Source organism: Branchiostoma floridae, chromosome 18, assembly GCF_000003815.2.
Source record: "Branchiostoma floridae strain S238N-H82 chromosome 18, Bfl_VNyyK, whole genome shotgun sequence".
NCBI classification, from domain to species: domain Eukaryota; kingdom Metazoa; phylum Chordata; class Leptocardii; order Amphioxiformes; family Branchiostomatidae; genus Branchiostoma; species Branchiostoma floridae.
The window spans coordinates 13,099,395-13,125,373 of NC_049996.1; the positions used below are offsets into that span (position 1 = coordinate 13,099,395).

Here is a 25,979-nt window from a genome sequence, read left to right on the forward strand (position 1 = left end):
ATCCGTGGGGTAACCTATATCCGTTGTTAAAAAAGAGAAGGTAATTAGGATACAGTATCAAGTCAACGGACGTTTCAAATAGCAAGATATTCAATATACGGTTTGAAACAACCGTCTGTCAACTTGCTATCCCAAAATGCCTTGTTTTTTCTAGAAACAACGGATATAGGTTAACCCGCAAATAAAGGTGAACTAGCGTTACCTGATTCCAATAGGGCCTGTATCAAACATACTTTTGATCACTTGCAGACAATATTTGAGACTATGCAACTTGTTGACTTTATCACAATTCATGGATAATATTAATACTAAGAAGAAAACAGTAAAGGGTCAAAGGTGCTTTGCATCAGAGCCCACCAACCTTCCCTCAACCGAGACGGGGGCCGCTACCAACTGCCAAGCACCTTTGACCCTTTGCTGACATCACACTTCCGTTCCGGACGTGTGATGTAGGCTTTGGGTCATTTCCACTTGAGAAGGATCAGAGGACTGATCGAAAGCTTGTTGGTAAGCGCTTTATTTTGTCTACGGATATAAAGTCTTAAAGTTGTAACAAAACAATAAATGCAGTTTAATTGGAAAATTTAGATAGTGAATGCAGGTCAGTCCATCTAATAAACTATGTATTTTTACTAAATAATTTGTTTTGTGTTGCATATGAAGTCCAGGAAGACTAGTGGCGTGCCCTAGGGCTGCTATGTTTTGACAGCAATTGGATCTGTCTGTTATCACTAAGCACAGCCTTTGGAGAGGCACTTAAGGACATGAAAAAGATAAGAAAATACCCGAAGCAAATCTGGTTTACTGCTATATATACCCTTAACACATACATGTATATCTCACACTTACATTGTATACTGTCACTGTCTATGGATAATATATACGGGAAAATTTTACAACTTTTTAGTTTGAAATTCCCTTGTTAAATCTACTATATGAGGCACCACAATTGAACACAGGAATTTAAACAAACAGAATGAAAACTACAGAAAATAACTGTTTACCTCCAGGTTCTGTAAGGATTGTGCTTGGACCATTCTGTGTTCCCAGTCTGAGAGTTCTCACCAAATGACAAAACTCATTTGAGTCTGACTGACATTGATTGTTGCTACCATGGAAGAACCTTTCAAACATATGCACATGTACTGTCTTAATAGTCAGAAGGCTCTTGAAGGGGTTTCCGCTTGACTTGACTGAATTTGTCACACAACACAAGATAGTACAGTGAATTTACCTCACCGAATAAATGATAAAAACAAGTCTTACAGAACAGCGATAAATTTTATACTCAACGACATATATGTTTGTTTGTTTGTATATTTTTTTCTACTGAACTTAACTACAAGTTGCATACCCAGAATGGTTAATGTCAAGTTGATACAGTCACACCAGGAAGGGCCCCTTCTCTTTAATAGATAAGTGTGGTGGGTTCTTTTAAGTTTTTGAGGTATAGCTCTCCTAAAATACCAGACCTCCATTTAACATCCTATCCAAAGGAATGGCACTAACCATAGTTACACATACGCTGGTTCTCAATTCCACCTGGTTCTAGTGAAGGAATTTGTTTAAAGTGCCTTCAACAAGATTGGAACATATCAGCAGAACTTAAACCCATGCCAATGAAATTTTAGAAGATCTTTTCAAGCCTATATGCTTAAGTTTGTGCATCAAAAGCAAGAACAGATAAAGTACAAGATATTCAAACTTCTAGAAAGATATAATTTCCTAGAATATCCACATACATGGAAAAACATAGTTATAGAGATAACAGTATTAACTCTACTATTGTCATGACATCTATCGTCAAATTCAACATTGTATACTCTAAATGCTAGATTCCCTTAGATGTTAATAAGCATCTTGAATGAAGGCATTTTGAATTATTAATACCAATATTCACAAACCCCCAAAAGACCCCACAGATAGTGCTGGTTCGACCCTTACCCCACAATCTAATTATAACTCCATTAAAGGGACATTCTGGAAGTTACAAGCATTACTGGGTCATACCATTAGGAGCTAATTGATGGGGATGTTTTAGCTGCTTTATCTATATATAGAAATATTTGAGCAACTTAATTCCCAGTACAAGACATAGAATAGAAAGAATACACTTCACTTAGGCTCCTTTTAGTTAAAAAAAAATTGAATACCATAATAAAAAGGGTGAAAAAAGACTGGCTTTGACTTGAGTATGGGACCTGCAAGCTTTAGCCATCGTCAAACTCGGAATATCCAATCTAATATTTTAAGACTGACAGATACATGATACATTCCAACAATCAAATCATGTACAACAAAGTTTATACCAAATCCTATATACAGCAGCACCTGTACAAAATATCTAATGAATGACAGAGCCATTTTTACGCAGCCTAGCTTAGGCCCAATCTATACACAGTTTTTGCCGATATCTGTGGATGTGTCGGGAGGGATCTGGAACGTTGGCCGCGGGACACCCATGGCGCTTGTAGTCATAAACAGTTATATAGCCTAATGAGCCTGTGTTATATGCTAATGAGCCCTCCCAAAGTCGGGACACATCTACATGTACATGCCCGCGAAAGCTGTCGGGGACCCCTGCTAAGCTATCGGGGACCCCTGCTTAGCTATCGGGCAAATGCTCCGGACCTTTCGGGAGAAATTCTGCCGATATCCTTATGGCGATATTGCAGTTCCAATTCTAATATCTGACGCTGAAAAAAAAGCTGTCGGCGAGAGGTTTTCGGCTCGTCGATATCGGGAAAAACCGTGTCTAGATCGTGCCTTAGGCAAAGGAAAAAAATGTTGTGTTTCCTGTTTCCCTACCTACCCTAAAAAAAACCTGCTGACCCTAGAATTTTTTAGGGTAGGCAGTGGGGTCACATAGCTTCCAGTTCTAATTTTTATCCAGCCTGCTTCCTATTGAAGTAAAACACTGCTTGTCCTATCTAATTAACAATAAATGTATCTATTATGCACAAAATTATAGTTTGATATTGAAAGACAAGTGTCATCATGCATTTCACTTTACTTTGTTCAATTGTATTGTAACATATATCATTACAGTTTCGGTCAGCCTAAAAAAATCATAAGCAAAAAAGATAGTCCCTGCCTAACCCTAATATTTCCAGAACTGCAACAGGAAACACAACAATTGTTTTCCTAGGCCTAATTACTGTAACATATCAGGAATGTAGTCTCAACGTGTTTAGCGTAAACAATTGATAATGCTGTCATCACATGACTTTGTACACGTGATATAGGAAATAAGCCATGTACACAACTAGGGCTGGGTACCGGTACAGAAAATTCAGGTCCAGGTCTGGTGCAGGTCCAGAGGATCAGGTCCAAGTCTGGATCTGAACCTGGACCTGACTTTGTATATATGTGAAAACTTGTGAATTGACGATATTCAAAACAATGGTCCATTTCGACACAAAGAAATCTGTTTTGTGGAGTATTCCACTCCCATTGGCGATTTAAAATTCTACAAGGCTAACTGCCTCAGAGTCTGTACAATTGACTGTAAAACCTGGTAAAAATGATCATAGATTCTACTCTGCTTCCCCTTGTTATTTTCTTAAAGTTAAACTGGTAAGCCCCGAAATGTGTGAATGCCTGATCATATATCTGTTTATTTTCCAATACTGTAGGTCCAACATCCGGTCCATCAATTTTTTTCAGGTCCGTTTTTTCTGAACCGGTCAAATAAGAAAAAAATGGTTTCGTACCAATACACAATACCGGTACCCATCCCTACCGTAACTAGTGTTCTAATGTTCAACAAGTACACGTACAGTACTGACCTTCCCAATGCTGACACAAGGTCATGCAACTCTGTCATAGTTTAGTCCATTTGCTTTTAGGCAAAATGATGAAAGTCTAATGGACGAGAGACAATTTATGGTTATGATAAAAACATGACTACAACGTACCAGAAGTAAGAATATTTCTACTAGTTGATCCATTTGCCAAATGGAAATCTTGACTTGAAGCGTACAACGTAACAAAAGTTGGAATCCAATGTCACAGTCTGTGGTAAAAACTAAAGGTACAATGTACATTGTTAAAGGTAAGGGTAGAGGTACAGGTTTGTAACGCTAGTTCACCTTTATCCGCTGGGTAACCTATATTCGTTCTTTAAAAAAATGTTATCTATGTATATCAATGGATATCAAGTCGACGGAAGGTGGTTTCAAACTGCAATATTTGATATGTTTTTATGTATTGAAAATATTGTAATTTGAGGTCAACATTGGGCGACTTGATATCCATAAATACCCGTTATCAACGGATATAGGCTACCCCTCGGATAAAGGTGAACTAGCATTATGTAGTCCCATTATAAGCCTTTTTGAGGCTGTAGGTGCAATGAGTTGTAATCTAATCTGTCTAATATAGCCACGGTATTGGAAGGTGGAGCCCAAACTTCTCCTTCCACTGCATTTTACCTCCCCAACCAAAATCAGGTACCCATTTTTACACCTGGGTGCATTGAGTAAAGTCATCATGATGGCAGTTCTTGAAATGCTTTTTTCTGCATACCTGCACTGGTGCAGGTAACATTGAAAATTACCTGCACCAGACAAATATTATCTGCATCACTCTGAATTTAGGAAGTATGGAATTATGGAATTACTAAATTGTTCTGGAACCATTGCTATTCATTTCTTTTATACTATACAGCTGGTAACAGTCAATGCAGGTAATAACAATCCACATGCACCTACATCATAGTCCGACATTTATATATAAAACCCAGTACATGGACCAGTGCAGGTTAGGCCAGGTAAACACCAGGAATACCTGCACAGCTCCAATTTTACCTGCACTAACCTGCATATGCAGGTGGTATTCTGAGCCCTGCCAGAGGATGTTATCTAATAGCATATTCTACTATATTCAAATTAAAATGGTGCAACTTGAACAAGGGCCTCCAACTTTGAAGCGTTGATAATCTTTGTTATTTCTAAGTTATACTTACTTTAATTTGTATCAATTTCTTGAATTGTTGATATCATTTGCTGTACATAGAACAAACAAATACAAGATAATATTTGTCTCTTCAACTATGATGAGCCAGCAATTCAGCACCAAGGACAGGAACAGACTCCTAAAAGACTTATTGATTTACCTCTAGTATGGAACTGGTATGTTATTATTTTCTAACAAAACTCTTCATCATGATTTGACAACATTCTTTGCAAAATAATGGTCTCAACTCTCAAGTAACAAATTAAAAAAAACATTTACACCAATGAGAGTTGAAAAACCGACAAAACATGTCACATCTTAACTATCATACAATAAGCCAACAATGGCAAAACCAAATACAGGAAAAATTGTTAGGTTTTGCTTGGAATGGGTCAAATCCCCCTCAAATTGCCAATGTCCTCTAGTTGCCAACATACAGATGCAAGAAGAGATTATACCAGAGGAGAATGAATGGCCTCTATCTGGCAAATGACGTTAGCACTGCCGTCATGCCATGGTGATGAATGCTGAATGTGTCCCTCCCGTATGGAACTGGCATTTATGTGATATACATGTAATATCCAAGGCTTTTAGTGGGGTCTACGTCACCCGGGTATCTGCCCTGAACCAATTTGTAACAAACTTGTCATGCCCATCTTTTAACATCCTGGCAATGAAGTTATGAAACAACAAGGTTTTTAAGATTTTTCATACATGTATTGCTGGTACATGGGCCCATCCAAAAAGATCTACCGTAACTTTTCACTGGTTTGAAATTTTAAACTATACATTTTCACCTGTAGTAAGGAAATCAAGACATGTATACTTGTTGGAAGTGATGTATCTTGCTTTATGGGAATGCGACAGATTTCTAGCGATGTTCGATTGGGCTGGCCGCTGGAATCACAATTTAGTCACACCAAAAAGCAGTTACTCAGCTAGTGACGGTGAAGAAGAGTGATGGATGTCACTCAAAACATCTGGAAGTAAATATCCATTTTTTATCCAGTTGTAGAGATTGATTTGTATTTGAATATTGTTTACCTGGATGTCTTACCTTCATATATGAAGCTGTATTTCCTGAACAAGTATGTTCTTTGTAACATATTTCGGGCACAGATTTGGCCATTTTTGGGGAGAAATACTATTAGCATGCGATAGCATTGGCCTGATCCCCTGAGTATCAAACTTGTGCGATCTATGTGCATTTTTGTTTCATCTTCCATGATTACACACAGACAGAATGATGACTTTTTCTGTGCAGCAGATGCCCAAAAAATAGCAGTTTTGGGTGAAAAATTGCTTTTAATGATGGTTTTTACAAAAAATGACAATTACACAGAAAATGGGACCTGAGTATGTTGTTCAGCAGCATATCAGGCACCCCTTTTTACCTAGATTAACCAGAAAAAAACGTTGTAGAATACGTGCTAGCGCCTTCCTGAGTGAGATGGCCCTCGATTTTAAAAAAAAAAGACTTTGCACCGAGACAAAAAACAAAACACATTGCATAAGAGGCATCCCACGATCATGTAACAATTCACCGACAATCTCAATACTGGATATTTTATGAACCTTCCATCAATGAAGACTTTACACAGCTACATTAAGAAAGAAATTTTGCAAGACAGTTGAATTATATTCACATAGCACACGACTTACATCCTTGAACAATTCTATCCAACCATTAAACTGACAACATTTAAAGCTTTGTCGCTTTAAGAAGAAAATGCTCCATACCTCAGATGCAAGTTGTTTCATCTCGGCTAAGTTAGACACAATGAGGAATCAAACTATATTGAGAACAGCGTTGTTGGTTTAGTATGCAAGTCTCCCCATGGCACTGTTAACATTCACCCTGACTAAAAGCTTAGACCCCAACAGTGGAAGAGAGATTCAGATTTACGATGAGACGTCGTTCATGCCAGTCAGGTCGGACATGTAGGACAACATCAAAGTACGGAATCGGGAAACAGATTCACGTATCAGATGAGAGTCATTTGTGATTGGTCAGCCAGAGAGAAGTTGTCAACATCAAAGGAGTTGCAGCATTGGAAGAGTTGGAGTGATGAGGCATGAATTGATGTAAAAAAAGTCACCTATCACCCACTGAATATGGCCGACTAATATTAATGATTATAGCTGTATGCGTAAAAAGATTTCCATACATCAAGTACAATGGGACATTTGATAAACCAAAGCAGCAAAAAGACCAATTCCAGCATCAACAATCTTCGACATGGGCAAAGCACCTTGTCAAAATATCATTCTATTGAAGAAAACATCTAAGATATTAAGAAGGGTGTATTTTAGCCTTGAACAGGTACTCTTCACTTTCTATCTACTTAAATTAGGTACTCCAAAGAATTTGTGAATTAATTAATCGAATCATTCAAAATTTTTATAAATTTACCATCAACAAGGACAATGAATGAATGAAGACCTTTTACTGTATACAATGTATTTTGTCTAACCAAACTAAGTACAGATCACAAGAAAGACAAAGCAATATTAGAATGCCATGTAGAAGTACAATTGTTCAGACCTGGACCTGAACCTCTGAATCTGGACCTGAACTTCAACATGAGCTTTATAGGGCCACACCACTTTTTTTGTTGTTTCTCGGATTTTGTCAGAAAAAAAAAGTTGGTCGGAAAAAAAAAATTTTTTGAACTTTCCGGGGTATGAGAGATTGAGGGGCTCACTCAAGTTACAGTTAATTAAGGGGGTCCCTGGTAGCAAAGTCAAAAGTTTTCAGAAAAATTATAACGTAGCGTCCAAAATAGGCACGTACAGTTACTGGATTTTGAGGCCAATAATTGATTTAAGAAAGCAGAGGCTGTCAAATTTTGAAAACACGAGGTGTACGTGTTGCCATCAATTTGAAAAGTTGTTTTTTTCAAATCGGAACAAATAGGGTAGGAAAATCCAAGAAACAACAAATAAAGCTGGTGTGGCCTAGGTACAACACAGCACTACGAAACAGAAGAATGGGATTACTTGGATTCACTTCAATGCTTTGTGATTGCATCAATCACACTTTGTGTCTTGACCAATTTTGCAGTAAGGCCACAGCAGGTAAATTTTATGGATGACATCCTCTGCTGACTGCAAAAATAGTGCGATATGGCGGAAAAAAAACGATGGGTGGAAAAAAACAAGATGTCTACATTTTCAAAAATAGGCACCATAAAGTTGTGATGAATGTTGTTACAAGAATTAAAGGGACAAAACATGGTATCAGAGCCAACATTCATTCCTGTATTCAAGACATGTACTGGTGTGGTAAAAGTGACACTCTAGTGTGGTAGACTGACATCACCAACAAAGTTGGTAACCACACTCAGGGCTTCCATATTAGTGTTACTTTTAACTAGTGTAACTATTCAATAAGTTTCATTTCTACAACTACAGCCCTACTACTACAGCCCTGGGTACCTCGCAAGTGTCACTTCTACAAGTACAATTATTAGGCTACAATACAACATATTTGCTTAAATTGGTACTTTATCGTCATGATGACCATCCCTGCAGAGGAAAAAAAATCTTTCTTTTTTTTTCTGAAATCAGGCAAAAATTGATGCGCGTCCTGATGTCATCCATAAAATTTACTTGCTGTGGCCTTAGCTGTAAGACAGCAAAAGTTCAAAAGTCTCTTAATCTATGTCCCAAAGCTTGCTCTCATCCATATGTGCTACATGTGGGCTTCTGTTCAAAAGGATGATACATTAAGGGCTAACTAACATGACATCAGAATACTCTTAAGTCAACATAGGTGTCCTGGGATGTAGATTAAGGCATAGGGAAGAAATGTTGTGTTTCTGGTTAACCAACCAACATAACAAACAAATAACGTCTTTTTTCATCCTGCTCCTAGCATAATTGGGACAAAAATCTGACATCTCATGTCATTAAGTAATGAATTTGAAACTGACTTGCTGTATTCCACACTATTATGACTGGAAACAAACTATCATCCTTAGGCCTTAACACATCATATGGACAAACAGCATTGAAGCTTTTTGACCAATGTTCCTGCCAAGCCTTAGGGCAAAAATGTTGCGTTTTCCGTTTCCCGACCTACAAAAATGTACCCTAGAAAAACCTGCCAACCTCAGTCTTTTTTTTTGGTGCCCAGTGGAGTCACATAACCTTTTATGGAATCTGATGTCTTACTGCTACCAAATGACAAATTACTATCACCATTCTATTCTAATTCGCTGGTGCTCATAGCTGGCCCACTTTAATTCAACATAAGCATAGTCTATGAATTATCAAGCATACCAGGTCAACTTAACTCTACATACACATAGAACGTAAACTTTCATCCTAAATTTATCATTGATATCATTCCTATTGCAAAATAGTCAAACTCCAGAATGCCCAAAAGCAACACGGTGACCAGAGTCAAACGTAATTCATCGTTAAACATTTCCAGCCTGCCTCAGTTTGCTGTTAAGCATTGCGTTGCAAGTAAGGCTAGGGGCACAACCCATCGTACGTGCAAATACGTGCTGTCTATTGCCAAAATGTGGGCAATCTTTTGGGATCCGTAAGTGGTAAGTACCACCTCCGTACGAACTCGTAGGGAATCTGACGTATTTTGGAGAACGCAGACATGCTATAGAACTTAAATAATACGTGCCGGCAAAACTTTGTGTGCCATTGGGCTGCGGATTCGCCCCCTGCCCTGTACAGCGCCTGCCCTGTACAGCCTGAACGTTTTCAGAAATACGTGGCAGATGTGGCCTCCAAAAAAAACGTACGGACAAATTTCACGTACGGCGGGTTGTACCCTTAGCTAAAAGCGCTTATAGGCTCACTTAATAGATGCAGACCGTAGCTAACAATAGTCAGAGGTGCCTCAGTACAATACAAGAATATCGTCATACGAGTGCATCACCTACACACTAACAGTTAAGAGAGTCCAGGGCAACAAAACATTATACAACAGTTACCATTACTGTGGTCAAGTACCTACCACTAACAACCGATCTCTCTTCACACTGGGTACCCTCTTCCATTCCATCACTACAAAACAAACGCCACACTTAAATAGAACTCTACAAGGAAAAACAGGAATCCTGTGTTACCACTTTCAGGGATAAGTCCAGAAGCTCCTGTGAGTACATCGGAAATGCGATGCATCATATTAAAAATCAGAGCGATTATCATTTTCCTGGGGTTATTATTTTCCCATTCATTAATGCTGGCTGAAAATTGGATATGATATAATGTGCAGGGTCAGTTAATTATTACCTGACTTTGAAATGACCGCAGTTTTAAAATCGTGACAACTATAAGGTCTGACGAAGTCAACCGTTTCATGAGAAATACATTACGGCATAAAAGACACTGTCAAACTTGTATTAACTCATACACAGTACTACATTTGAATAGTTTTGTACAAAAGTCATGTACTTTATTTCAAAAGTCAGCTATACACTATAAACTTATGTTAGAAAACAGGGTTGTAGCTGAGCAGCTGGGGATGGAAAAAAAAAATTCCCCATTCTGTCCTCTATGACAGACAATAATTGATATGTAAACTAAGATAGAAAAAAACTGAAACTTCACCAAATCAGATGCCATTGAAAAGCTTAGTCTACAATTCAAAATTTACACCTCAAAATGCAGGAAATAGTGTTTTAGAGGGTCTAGATTTCAAAATTTTCCGAGAACCAGACCTGCCTAGGGACGTTGTGTGACACTTTCGGTGCTCTATAGGGTTCAAATTCAAAATCGAGGAACCTGCTGTAGATATTTCTCAGACACCAATAAACTGAGACATTAAGTCTTAAATAAGAGCATCTTGTCAATTCCTTTAAGTAGAACTCAACATCCATACAATAACTCAAAGTCAGAGTACGAATTTAGCAAGCAGGAAGAGTTCTAACATTACACTGTTGTTAGTCTGTGTAACACAAACTCTGCTGTCCAGGGCTGTAACTGGCCCCTCCTCGCGGATGTGGGCCGGCGGATGATTGGCGGGCTGCTATAAGCAAGATTTAATCAGGCTACACTGTTGTTAACTTGAAAGTTCATCTGTGTTGGTAGAAGTCTTTATTGAAATGATTTAACTGCAATATCCAACACAGTAATAGAATATTAAGTTATTCTACATCAGAGCTTTACAACCATCCCTGAACAGAGACGGTGGGCGCCATAGACTTCCTGCAACTTATGATCCACTGCTTACTGCTCAGTCTCGAGTACTATCTGCATAATGTGACATCACTGCAGCTGTGGATTGTTCATTCCTTGACAAAGACTGGTGCTTTTCAGTCGAAAATTTCGGCGAGTCCAATTTTTTGTGTTGGATATTACAGTTAAACTACTTCAATAATCATAGTGTTGTGATTAAAATATTACATCTCGTCGTGATCGGCACCCCAAGAACCCTCCAGGATTGTCCCCTATCGTCACCTCAATGTTGATTGGCTATGATTGATTGTAGCTGCTGACATAATTAATCTCCATCACTTATACCACCAATCAAGGCACTGTAAATTAGGCGGTCACTGTAAAATCAGCCACAGGTCAAACCACAAATTATCATCACACGGAAACTCAAACCTGATTGTGAAATAACTAGACTTTTCCTTAATTTTATGTTTTCTATCTAAGGTAAATCTATGGTTCATCTTCCATAGTCTCTAAGCTGTCTTATATATAGCTCCTATGGATAAAACAGTGATGCATATTGGGAAAACTCCAGGGCCAGGGACCAGGGTCAATCTCATTTCCTGTCACCTTCCTGGGACCTTTCTGACACCTTTAAGCAACCTTTAAGCCACCTTTAAGCCCAAACATCCTGATGTACCTAGCATGCAAATGTCAGAATAGACTAAACAAACACACAAACATGAATGGACAACAAAACCTCTGTTTTGCAAACATAGAGAATCATACAGATACAGCTGAACTGGAACTTGTAAGTATTTTCTTTCATAGCAAATAAATGCACAGTTTCTCCCCAATGGCATATTTCCTATACGTTATTACCTTCGCCGACAAGGTTATATTTGCGGTTAAGGCCTCATGTTGTGTCCCTATATGTAGGTCAACAGCATATTACTCGAGAAGCTGTGTATGGATTTTGATGATATTTGGTATTTGAGTAGCGGTTGCAGACAGGAAGGTCGTGTTTGAAAATGGTTGGCGTAGCCTTTTTCTGTCAGGGCGGTAGCGGGCCAAAGGTGTGCGTCTGCTTTCTCGTGAACTACAGCATAACTTGAGAACCTTTATATGGATCCTGATGATACTTGGTAGGTGGTGGGGTTTCAGGAAAACGAAGGTCAAGTTCAACAATGGGCTCCCTAGTGGCTGCCTAAGGTACTGCAGCAAAACTTTTAGTTTACATTAAAATAGACAGTTGTCATCATTTTCAGAGGGAGTGAATGGTTAAATGGAGCCATATTAATGGCCATTCCAAGCACTGTCAGTCTCCCTAAAGGTTTTACTTAATTGACCAAATACTGCAAGAAAACGCATATTGAAACAAAGTTTAACCAATACAGTTGAAACAAAGTCTTCAACGTGGGGAAATAGAATCAGCAGATTTTACAGTTGTACTGCTAAGGCTACTGACATCAAGATCCGACCTTTTCATGACTTTCCATATTTGTAATGCAGAGAATCATATACATCCATCAATCATGATAATAAATGAATCTTCATACAGCATTCATCCCTATGCATGATCGTATAGAGTGATAAAATTAGCGGAACTGAAACATTTGTTCCTGGTTCAATATTTGGATATTAATAAAGTCCTCATTTGCATAAATCATATCTGTTTATCATATTTTGAGATAACAGAAAATTTCATATGAAAGTGTAATCTTCAAACAATTCTTTTTACCAATTATACAAATGAGGTCCTAATTTGCATAATTCATACTCAGAAAGTTCACATCTGCTATAGAATATACCTAATGCAGAAACTTAAGTATAATAGTCCCGTCTTTCACAAACATGTACCATGAACAGAATAATGAACAGATATGTTTAATTTCAATTTGTCCTCTCCTTCTCAGTTACATATGTCACAATCATGAGCTAATAAAATTCCTATCACGGAATGCATTTACTTTATAAACTTTCTGACTATTCTATTATTCTTTCATTGTTGTCATAGTTCAACTCTTTTCCCACCTCAAAATGACATTGTATCACTTTAAACTTTCTGCCATGAAACAGTTTAAAGCTGTTCCTGTAAATTCATCTAGATTCTGACGCAGTACTTACCTAAATCAGTAGAGGGCCAACCCATGGTGGTCACATGGAAGAAAAAAAGATACTTTTAGTTACAAGTCATTAACAATTAGAAAGTACATACAATTTTTGAAAATAAAAGGGACAACCTGGAAATGTTGAGTTAATGGTTGAATCTAATTAATCAACCTTTGTTTTTATAGTTTCATACTTTCTTTCATCATCAGGGCTCCTGTGCAAAATGTACAAAATAATGAATATTACCATTATTATGCCCATTTTTTTGGCCCACAAAATTGGAGCTCTTAGCTATGTGTACTATGTAATTCCTGCGTGTGCACAGTCTCAACAGTGCAAGACTTTTTTAGGGTTTGTTCAAAGCAAGGCCAATTTTTTTGACCACTTAAAGATAATGAACTATAAGGTCAACGTGGTGGATGGTGGATATAATCCAATTTTGGAGATAGAATTTGGATTTAAAAGCTTGAAAATTACAGAAGGGAAACAGTTGTCTTCAAAAAACTTGATACAGTCAAACCTGTCTAGAGCGGCCAATCAAGGGACTGCAGAAATATGGCCACTATAGACAGATGGCCACTATAGATAAAATGTTGATCAGTTGACCATGAGCAAGCTACACATGATTTCAGTTCCCACTAATCTTTCTCACCAAGTATCATTGTCTCGATCGGTAAATTGACCGCCAAAGACTTGCACTTTAATGCTCAAGGCATGCATACCTTCTGCTACCGCCAAAATGACCCTGTCAGGAACTCCAAATCCTCGCAAACTACAATTTCAAACTCGTTGCAGGGTGACATAAGGCTGCAGTATGGTTCCAACAGGCAGTGTTTCTGTATCAACGGGACCAGAAATCGTGTGGCCGCGTTGGATAATTTCTTAATCATTACGAATCCAAGGGACTGAGACAAAAAGTGGCCACTATGGCCAGATGGCTGCTATGCAAAGGTGGCCGCTAATACATGTACAGTCAAACCTGTCTATAGCGGCCACTCAAGGGACTGGTCAAAATTGGCCACTATAGAGAGGTGGCCACTATAGAGAATATGCTAATTAATTGACCACAAGCAATAAGTTACACATGGTTTTAGTACCCACTGATTTTTATTCACATAATACAGTACTGTACATGTACTGCAATGATTTTTACACTATATGTATTAAGAAAACAAAAGCTATAAAAAGTTTTAAATGTTCTACAGTTGATATTGTCTGAAGAGACCGGTATCGTCATATTTCTTTGATCTTTCGTCTTGTATCCTTTGATACCTCGCCGTCCGTGTGTTCCCGCTCGCGTTCACACGTCAGGTTCGCCCATTATGCTAATGTGGTACTCACAAGAAAAGTAACGTCATTTTAGACTTATCTCTTAATAAATGTAAGAATAAAATCCATCATAGTCTGAAGTTCATATCATTTTCTCTTTGTAACAATTTATTTAGACATTTTTGTGATGTGAATTAACCTAAGCGATAGTGTATTAGAACGTAATTTTAACACAATTTACCTCCGTAATATAGGTGTCGTCTATTGACCTTATATGACCTCGTTTTTCAGCGGGTATGGGTAGCGCCAGTTTACGAAGTTTTGTTTTGAAAATAAGTCAAAGAGGTTTTAGATCCGGCGTAGGGTGACGATACGGCCGCTGTATATGGCCGAACGCGTGCCGAAACATAGATCAGCGGTCCGCGTGGCCGTAATCGGCAGTGTTTTTGTACCTGCGGGACCGGAAATCGTGTGGCCGTGGCCGCGTTGGACAGGTGGCCGCTAAGCCTATTCCTTAATCATTACGAATCCAAGGGACCGACAAAAAGTGGCCACTATGGGCAGGTGGCCGTTATGCAAAGGTGGCCGCTAATACAGGTTTGACTGTACAGGTTTGACTGTGTACATGTAGTTTGCCAGTCTAAAGTCTAAGGAAAGAAGCTGTTGCTGTAGAAGGTCTAAGGTATTTGCACAATATAACAATGTGACCGATACAATGTGCTGCATCACATACTATAAATGCAGAAATGTTCGAGGTGGTTTATGTTCACGGTTTTTGCTGTGGCTGCTTTACCGCGAACTTAAAACCACTGCAAACATTTTTCCAAGGCATTAACGGACTACAGTGCTACGAACTTATAGTCACCACGAAAAGTTCTTTTTCCTGCTACCGTGGACTTAATCCCCGCAAACTTAAATGCATTTACAGCCTTGCTGCCATCAGATTTGGAGTACAAAAGACCTCAGCAGTAATTCAGATGGCACCCTGGGGCTACCACTTTTACTACACAAAGCGTTACTGTAACATTATGATTGTAGTAGATTTTGAAATACAGCACTAAGTCTTGACTCTACTCTCTTTAAAAGAAACACAGCACTGGAAAATCTTATTCCTTATCAATGAGATCATATCTTAAGCAAAGAAGAATGACTACATTATAAACTAAATGCAAACGAATGGCTTTAAAACCTAAAACACTGTCATGTACAATGACGGGGATAATTGTTATCTGTCTGAGCTAAATTCTAGTTTACAGCATATGGTAGTCTTGTGGTAGTTGACTTTTTAAAGAACCTGGTCTGGAGGACGTTAGATAGAGGTCCCGTGTTTGAGGAGAGACGCAGGTAAAAGAACGGGCCACACTTATCGAAAAGCGTAGTGGCCCTTTGTTGTGTGAGCAGATAAATTAAATCCATGTGTAGGTTTACCTGGTAGGAAACCGGTGCCTGCAGTTCAAAAAAGGCGCTAGGGGGCCCAAACTCACAGCACTTACTCTCTACCCCGAGGGCTATCTACCACTCAAAAATGACCACAGCATGTCCAAAACACGTGATATCAAACATTGAGGTTCTGCTGCAAAACCTTAGCAAGCCGCTAAGGGGCCCATTATCGAACTTGACCTTCGTTTTCCCAACCCCTACCCACCTACCAAATATCATTAGGATCCATTGAAGACTTATCGAGTCAAACTATTTACGGACGGAAGAACAAACAGACGCACAAGCCTAAAACATAACCTTAGCCATTCTGACAAAGGTAACAATAGTTTACGTAACATCAATTCCTACCTCCTCATCCAAACTGGTAGGCCTACGAACATTACCCGAAGCGTACATTGTATGGCCTTCACTTCAGCGCTCTTACAACTGATCATCAACACAATGTCTTATACTTTCCCTGAGACATATGCAGGTCTTTTTTATTCATCTTCATTTTGTTTTCCCAATTAGCATTGAAATTTATTGTATCTTAATGACACTTGTTAACATTTTATGTGCCATATTTCATCATACTATAGACATGTGGTATTTCTAAGTCCATCTGTAAACAATGTTAAGGACATTATTTTTCAATTGTATGTGCATGACAAGAATTCATTTAAGAAACCGCGCTTTCAGTACTTTAATGGCTCAATAAAATGTATCCCTACACACTCTACTTTGTACGTATTCATTCTACCATAAAATGTTCTGTGGCCAAACTTTCATTTATCTCTATCAAGTATGGAATTGATATTAATAATAACGTCTCCGAGAATAACAAATAATACTAACCTTTGGATTTGGAAGGTTAAAATATGGCATCCTTTTTTTCCTACGGTCATTTTTTAAACTCTGTCATTGACAGAAGCAGGTGTGAGCACATATTATGTCTTAGCGTCTTCTTAATAAGTAAGTCAGGTTTTTTAAAAATACATTAAGTGCTACAGTTATTAAATGAAAGCTGGCGTCAAACAAGATACATTATTCTACTTATGAATTAGTTTTTAGCGCAAACATATTTATATGCATATCATGGATAACCTTACCTTATCTTCATAGACTGGATGAAGACTTGCTATCGTTCTACGGCGTGCGATTGCGTACATTCTGCCGACTTTCAAACGGATTTCGCTGCCGCACCTACCCTACTGTACACTGTTATCATTACCGGTAGAAAGCATTTGGAATTTGTTTGGAAATAAAGGCAGTGACCTGCGACATTTATGTTATTAGAGCCGTGGTGCTTAAGTGATCTTTCCGCAGTGACAATTCCTTTATTCGTCAAACAAAGAGATACCTCTCATACTTGCTAAGCATGATTGAAAAGAGGACAATATGACAAAAGCCATTGATGTAGCACTACAAAGCTGCCTGTGTTCCGTCTTGTTTTGTTTCTGCAACTCAATCATGAAGAAATGGCATGGATCGTGAAAGAGTGACCGTACCAATTTTTTTTTTTTCACCATTCAATTCTATAGAAAGATATAATGCAAACCAGAGGTTCTTCTGCAGTACCTTAGAAGGTTGTCAGGGGCCATAAATTTAATCATTTTGCAGCCTACAATTTTTAATTATACTAAATATCAGTTTGGTATATGGAGTTATGCTGTATGCTGAACTAACACATAGACATGTACACACATACACACCACACCAGCTTGGCAAAGGTAATGACAGATTGAGTATACTCTATATTATGTAAGATGCAAATTGTGCTTCTATGTCCAACTAACTCTTCTGGCATATTATTAAGTCTACACCGTATTTCACATATACCCAAATGTTCCGGGTTTTTTTCAGCAGCCAGTCTACTGAATGTTAAAAGTTACTCCAATCAGTTTACGACATAGTGCAGAATTGTGGACAAGGTTTAAAGACTTCACTTGACCTACTGTACATGTATAAGACAAAATATCAACTGACTCGAAACAAACTTTTTGCTGGCCCAAAATCTAAATGGCAATGCATTATTTCAAGGCATTTATACTTGCAGCAATGTCCAACCCGTGTGAGACAGGGAACAATGGATTCTAAACCAGCAAGTGAGTGAGCAAGGAAATCCAGCCGATTCTTTTATTTTCCAGTAAAGAAGGATGTAACAATGCAAGAAAAGTACAAGAGCTACATGTATTGCCCATTCACAATTTTTCAAAGATTTTTAGGTCCATGTCCATATGTCCAGACCTGGACCTGATCCTCTGGACCTGAACCGGACCTATACCTGAATTTTCTGTACCGGTAACCAAACCCTGATACTGATTGTCCAGAACAGCTCTGATAGATGAAGAACTTTATTGCGCAACGATCGTACACAGTACAATGTATGGCAAAAAAAAAAGAAAGAAAAAAGAAAAAAACTTATCATCCTAATTACAAAAACAAGTATTAAACATAGTACATATGCAGATCATGAATATAGAATGAAATTTGACATCCTAATTTCTAGAACAATAAGAGCTAGTCTAAATCATTGATATTGTACTACAATCGAGTGGGGCTAATTATGAGTTTCGGCATTTTTTTTCTTATGACAAAGCAGTCTTTTATATATTTACCTATTTTAGTATTGTGGGATTTATTACATCTGAATATATAATCAAATCTGTCTGTAGCATTGAGTCTCTTAAAATCTGTTGTACTTGATTCGATACGAAGAACAGCAGTACAATAGAAAAGACACAGATCACACTTCAATCAAACCTTATATAGTGTCCTTCATTTGTAGATTAAGCAAATTAACAAATATCATAAATATTCAGTGATTTCTCTGTTTATGCTGTCTGCTTACAGTCTCAGCAACAAACGTACAAACCAGCACAGATGGAACTAAGATTACCCTTCTCGGCAAAGGTAAATGCTATTAAATGCCTTTTAATGCTTTGTGATGCCACCTTGCTTAATTATGCTGAATTGCAACTTCTGCAATTACAGTTACTGTACAAATCTTAAAATATCAACCCTTTAGAAACCTATAAAATTTTGATGTCAAGAAACAAAAAAAACACAATATCTTACAGATAATCAAACACAAAATCAAAATCTAAATATTGAATATTTTGTTACTGATAACTGAAAAAGAATTAGTTCCTCAACTGTTTTTTATTAATTATCAATTCAATAATACTATCTTATTCTTAGATCTATTTTGCATTGCAAAAGTATATGTGCCCATAGAGATTATGTCTATATATGATTGATATAAATATAATCTGTGTACATGAAAGCTACATGCATGACATGGCCTTATGAATATTTCAAGCTGACTGCTTTCACTCTGTCTGGCTTGTCTCAGCGAAATCTGGACTGAAAGAAAGCTTTGGACTTCATATCAATCAAATTTGGCCTTGGGCTATTCCATTTCAAATATTCAGGGGGAGACAAGAAGAAAACATTTCCCTACAAGTTTAATTTTTATCATAAATGTTCAAAGGAGGGCTATCAAACTTGTAGTTGAAAAGGGGTGAAAGTACACATAATAAAATTAGGCAAAACAGCGATTAGAATAAAGAAAGAGAAAAAATTACAAGAGCTGTCAACCCCTTCCGAAACATTCACATGGGATCATCCTTGATGTTTACTTCAATGCAAAGGGACACACAATTTCTAAACAAAATCATATTATCAATATTGCTTGTTTGTTAATCAAATCTGCTACAATCTAGACAGGACTGCAATATCTTATCAAAATGTAACAACGCTTGGAAAATGTGTTCCGCCAACTTTTAAACAGGTGAATGTTTTGAAAATAATTTTGATTTTGTCATGTTAGATACAAACTTGACAATAACTCCTTCAACTAGTCCTGACTTTCCTCTCTTCAGCGAACTTGCTAGTTGTAGTTAGTAACGTTATATAGCTGCTAGAAAAACATATAAACAAATATTTTTGACACGATGACAAGACGTCGCATTCTGTAACCATTGAGTTCCTCTTTTATAGACGAATTGGAAAAAGTTGCATCCAGTCCAATATTATCATTGTAAGTACCAGCTACAAATGAAGGTTGTCTTTTACGTACCGGTTCAACATCACCCAACAACTGCTGATTTGCCATCTTAGGAGAAGTCTTGCTTCAAGGTCTCGTCTTTTGTATCATCACTCAGTCCATCTTGGATTTAGGTTATTCCATTATACCATTGTTATGAAAGTAGGGGTGCTACTTAATGTACAAAATATACAACTGAATAAATTGACAAACTTCAAACAATCAAAAGCAAACTCAGCGATATCCTTATTACAACCGAACATGTCAAAATGTGTTCTTTAAGTTGGGAAGTAGCTTGATACCTTGCAATTAGATGCTTTTTGCGAAACTTTTGTGGATTGTGGTGGATTTGCCTAACGACCTTTGACTTCTATTTTCAAAATTTGGCGCCAAGGCCACATGGTTCTTCTCCAAGCAGAGGTTAGGTTAAGGCCGTTTTTGAGATCTTCCAATGGGCATTTTTATCGGGCTTCCTATTTCGTTAAGTCAAACTTTCTTGGCTAGCAGACAAACACACAATCAGCTAACTTAAATACCAGTACTTATCTCTTTCTTTGATTTCGCTTGCAAAGCCTTCAAACGATGATTTTGGTAGTACACCGTCACGGGTAGTTTAGTTACATTGTAGACCAGATAGACACATTTCTCAAGTTTAGTTTGGGGCCACATAAAGTTTATATTCAAATCTTAGATGGTAGCAGTTTGCTTTAGAACTTAGGTGGTGACTGTGACACAAAGGGCTCTATCCGCTAGCCTGGAAAGATAGGTAACGCTAGTTCACCTTTATCCGTGGGTGACATTTATCCGTTGTCTTTAAAAACACCTCATTTAGGGGTATTAAGTCTGCAGACAGTGATTTCCAATTTGCAATATTTTCAAAATGTTCCGATTTGAAACCACCTACCGTCGACTTCATATCCCTAAATACGCTTGTTTTCTCACAAACAACGAATATAGGTTACCCTCGGATAAAGGTGAACCAGCGTTACTATTAAAACGCTCCAAAGAGTGGGATATCCAGTACTAGTAACTTTAATACGTAACATTATTTGAGATCAAAAGGCTGTACAAAGCAGACCGGTAGAAAATACCCCGACGTTATTTGTAACCAGTATTATGATAAACAACCGTTTGCAAAATTTTGCGATGCTGTGTTTGTTTAGCCAGTTTAGGCTCCGTAATGTAACCATGATTTGTTAGTCTATGTTGGTTACCAAAAAGAAGGCTTTTGACCATAGTGTATATGGCGCAAAGAAAGCTAAGAAATAATGAAATATATGCCGTATACGTAGACTGCAAAATAAAATATCAAAAAACGAGTGCTAATGTAGTGTAATACAAATTCTCAAGTCAAAGAAGAGGATGTGAAAGAACCAAAATGAAGAATCTATTGTGTGGTATACCATACTTTGCGTGTTTAGTACTTTGTTCAATCATTGCCAACACGCATAACAAGTAAACATGGTCTGCATTTTTTAATATCACAAAGAAACGAGAAGAAGTCGAATTCACGTAGTAGAATACAATTTTTGTGTATTGTAGATTCATTGTATATATTTCATGTATCTTTTGTTGCGACCTGTATTGAACCCAGTGAGTATTTATGTACAATAAAGGTCTTCATTCATTCATTCATTGTCAAAACACCCCTATCATCATACTACTTAACTATCTAAACTATGTAAAAATTACTCCAAAGACTCCCTCGCAAAGTCCAAGAAAGAAGCTTACCATCTTAAGATCTTGACGCTTTTCTTGTTCCATGTCTCGGCAGTACGGCTAGTGTTTTAGGAACTTGAGAAATGCTCAGTTCTTGGACCAATGATGTCTGCGTCTGATTTTTGTAAGACCACTAATTATCCCATGATCCTTTGCCCAGGAAGGTCTAACACCCAGCTAAATTGGCTGACTTCATGCGACGTCATTTTTACTAATTAAATGAAGGGCTGTGATTGGTCGGCTGGTTTCTAATCTAACCAATAGTAGAAGTCACAATCTTTGGGATTTGGAATCCCGTGCAATAAACAGAAGTGTGCGTTAATCCGATGTGCAATTAACGGGCTTCTACTGTATCCAGGTTGTGCAACAATGCGAAGTTATTCACCTGGACCGCACCGGTTTGAGATTTTGGAATTCCGCACAATAAAGAGAAGTGTGCGGTAATCCGATGTGCAATTAACTTTCTTCTACGGTATCTACGGATACAAAAGAACAGCAACATCTAGACACAGGGGAATAAAAATCTCCGTTGACTGCTCAGAGGCCTAAAGTTCAGTATAGCTTTACTAAAGAAGGGATACTTAATGGAAAACTATTCAACGTTACTAGATAAATTTGAGGTAAGATCGGCAATGTGAAAACTTAGAATTAGCGCCCACCCCCTTGCAATTGAGAAAGAGCGATACAAAAAGCTACCTGTGGGCAAAAGAACCTGAAACTATTGTATTGCGAAACTGATGGAAGACGAAATATATTTTATTTCTAACTGCCTCTCTAATGATTAGGAAAGAAAATAGTTTTTTTTAAGAGGCCTGCAAAACCCACAAATTTCCAAACGTTTACTAACGAAAACAAAATAACTATAACCCTGTCAACGTCACATAACCCTGACTCATCATAGAAAAAGTGGGACACTTCGCCTTCCACTGCTTCCAGAAAAGAAGTCAAACCCCAAATATAGATCGTAATCGTAGCTCTTAGCAGTCCATATTATTGCTAGAATAGTCACTTGTTTCCCTTGTCACCATTGTGATCTATACCAAAGTCTTTTATTTTATGTATGTTTACTATGTATTCCGTATGTCCCATGTTGCAATTAGCCATCGGGTAAGAATTTGCAAATAAACCTTCTTTACTATTATAATAGCTAGCTTCAGGCAGGAAATGAAATACGACATGTTCACTGTACTCCTAATCTTATCACTACATGATCGCTCTACATGTTTGCCGCGGCAGTAGGGGATTGATGCGGATATGTCTCTTTAGATAAGGCGAACAGGGCCTTGCAAACGCTCCATTCTCGCTACAGAATCAAGATGAATGTTATGCGATAAAGTTGTAACGCTAGTTCACCTTTATCCGCAGGTAACCTTTATTCGCTGTTTCTCAAAACAAGGTACTTATGAACATCATATCGACAGACGGTGGTTTTAAGCTGTACAATTGTGAAAATGTTTTTGAAAATTTGAAAACGCCGTCATTTTACCTGATGTCCCTAAATACCCCGTTTAGAGACAACGGATATAGGCTACCCCGCGGATAAAGGTGAATTAGCGTTACTAGATTCCGAGATTTAGGCCACACTAATGTGAGATTTAAAGGTACTAAGATACCGATTATTTCAAGTATACATATGAAAGAGAAAAATACATGGATATAACAAATTTTAGCTATCGCCGAGCCATGACTAAACTATTAGGATCAGCGATCACCCTCTACAAATTGAAGCTGGTAGATACACCCGGACACCTCCGAATGATAGATTATGTATGTTTTGTGATAAGAACTATAGGTATATAGAAAATGTTCACTGTACAAAGATATACGCATACAATTGTTAATATCACACTTGCAAAACAGGAGTATGCACAGCTAACAAAGAAAGACTTTTCTTTTCAAATATGTAATGTCATCAGCTAAGTACGATTTAATAGAAGAACTCTGTAATTTCGTCTTCACATGTTTTAAGAAGAGGGAAGAAGCATGTAGAAATATTGGCATAAGTAGAACACTGATGATAGCTTACCTATCAGTCTCCTTGTATGCGACTTACTGCATTTAGCCCCAAGGGGGCATGAATATGCAATAAACTTCATTGTCATTTCTGATGAATTAGTATGACAGTATATTGATGATGATCTTTATTTGCATGTTCTTGTCCATGCGGGCTAAATGCAGCAAATCCCATGATGGGATACTAAAGACTAAGTACTATTACATGTAGTATTACAGTTAGTATACACAATACATCTGCAGCTATGCTATCACTATATCTAACGTTTATATGCCTATTCCCTTTTCTTAAAGCATGTGTATACGAACTCACAGATTTTGTTGTACAACGTTGTCTTTGTTTGTCATTATACCTACTAACAGGTTGCAGTTAGTAAACTGTTTACATCGTGTATCTACATCGAGAGCACTTGTAAAAGTGTTGCGTATATCATTGTATAAAGAACACTCTACATTTATTTCATACATACTTCATCTCGGTCTTTCTTCAGTTTGACCGCATGCGTGACCTTTACATCATCATCCAATGCAAAGAACTGTTTGCCCTTGACAATAAAAAAAATCCGTACAATCTCCCTACACACATGTAAGACCATCATAAAGCCTCTATCACAGGAGAACTTTTATACCTTCTCCATTCCGCACGCAGCAAGGCCGTGTAATAAAGATTCCCACAGTAGTAGATCAAGCGGAATGTTCACTTTTATCTCCTGTTATCACAGGTAGTGGCGTGATTATGGGCTCTAAGCAACAAGGTCTCGTATATTCTTAGTGTCGGCAATCTAGTCGTGCGAGTATAGCAATCACATCTGTTAAAAAGTGTGGCTGAAACCAGCAACAGTCAAGCTAAGGGCACAACCCGGCCGTACGTGCAATTTGTCCGTGCGTTTTTTTTTTTGGGAGGCCGCGCCCGCCACGTATTTCTGAAAACGTTCGGACTGTACAGGGCAGGCGCGTCGCCGGTACTGGCACGTATAACTATAAGGGGAGAATCCGCAGCCCGATGGCACACAAAGTTTTGTCTGCACGTAACGTTCTACGGCGTGTCTGCGTGCTCCCAAATCTATTGGATTCCCTACGAGTTTGTACGGAGGCGTTACTTACCACTTAGATCCGAAAGATTGCCCACATTTTAGCACGTAGACAGCACGTATTTGCACGTACGGCTGGTTGTGCCCTTAGCTATAGCGTACTAACTGCCATGGAGATCGACAACAGGTATCTGCATATTATCATTGGATGGAGACGGAAGATGGAAGAACTCATGTATAATTGGACAAGTTCAACTTTAAAGTTTCTCACAGACACCATGGAACGAGTATTTCTGTTCGGTTGCAGCTAGATGCCCTCTTCGATCCTCTGTGACAAGTTTACGTGTTGTTTTTTTAACTTTCTGACGTGACCCCCCACATGGCAATGCGGGGAACCCTGTGGCTATAGCATTACTTTTGGCCAGGCTCCGGCAAATTAAAAAATTGCAGTTAAAATCAACCCGGGGCAAGGCGAGAAATAGACACCGTAACCTAATCATGAGAGCACAGCGAGGTACCCCCTCCCCCTTCTTGGACCAGGACAGATTCGTGGCTTCAGAGCCCGGACGGCCAGGCAACACCCCAAATGGGATTGTAGCCTAACACCGACCTAAAATTAAACGAAACTTTCTCTGTGTTGACAGAAACCATAGGAAAAGACCCAAGTGACGTACCCTTGTCAACTTGACCCCTTACGGACAAGGTCAAGCTATGGTTCTGTACATGACCTTGTGGGTAGCTATAAGTGTTCGCACGACGCATCTCTACTCCGTAAGCCTGTTCAATAAAGGAACAATTTTGTGGGCATCAGGAAAGGATCAAAGTCAGCCTTTCACGTCACGCGCCATGATCCGACCGTTACGTCTTGTAATGATGACAAAATGGTAGAGTGGAGATCTGGACTAGTTCTGGTGGGATGCGCTGGGAAATTACAGGTCAGATGTGCTGGGGCGAAGGAAGGGCGAAGGAAGGAAGAAAGGAGGGAAGAGAGGAAGGGAGGGAAGGAAGGAAAGAAAGAAAGGGGGAAGGAAAGAAAGATGGAAGGCAGGAAGGGAGGAAAGGAGGGAAGGAAAGAAGGAAAGGACGGAAGGAAGGAAGGTTTGATGGAAAAAAAGGAAGGAAGGAAGGATGGAGGTTAGGAGGGAAGGAAGGTTGGAAGGAAGGTTTGATGAAAAAAAGGAAGGTGGGAAGGACGGAGGTTAGGAAGGAAGGGAGGTTGGAAGGAAGGTTTGATGGAAAAAGGAAGAAGGTTAGGAAGAAGGTTAGGAGAGAAGGAAGGAAGGAAGGAA

General features: G+C 38.4%; 1 protein-coding gene across 9 annotated transcripts in view; it reads right to left on the reverse strand.

The window, feature by feature from the left end:
• Positions 1-25,979, reverse strand: part of LOC118405913 (dipeptidyl aminopeptidase-like protein 6) — a 239,590-nt gene that overhangs the window by 78,836 nt on the left and 134,775 nt on the right. Inside the window, exon 1 of one of the 9 annotated variants that reach the window (XM_035805763.1) lies at positions 19,961-20,082. The exons of 6 other annotated variants lie outside the window; for them this stretch is intronic. In XM_035805763.1, the coding sequence (XP_035661656.1) occupies positions 19,961-19,996 (36 nt within the window). In that variant the 5' untranslated portion in view covers positions 19,997-20,082. Of the gene's footprint in view, positions 1-1,004; positions 1,153-16,988; positions 17,064-19,960; positions 20,083-25,979 lie in introns of those variants that run through there. 2 more of the 9 variants (XM_035805761.1, XM_035805765.1) reach the window with 2 other exon arrangements.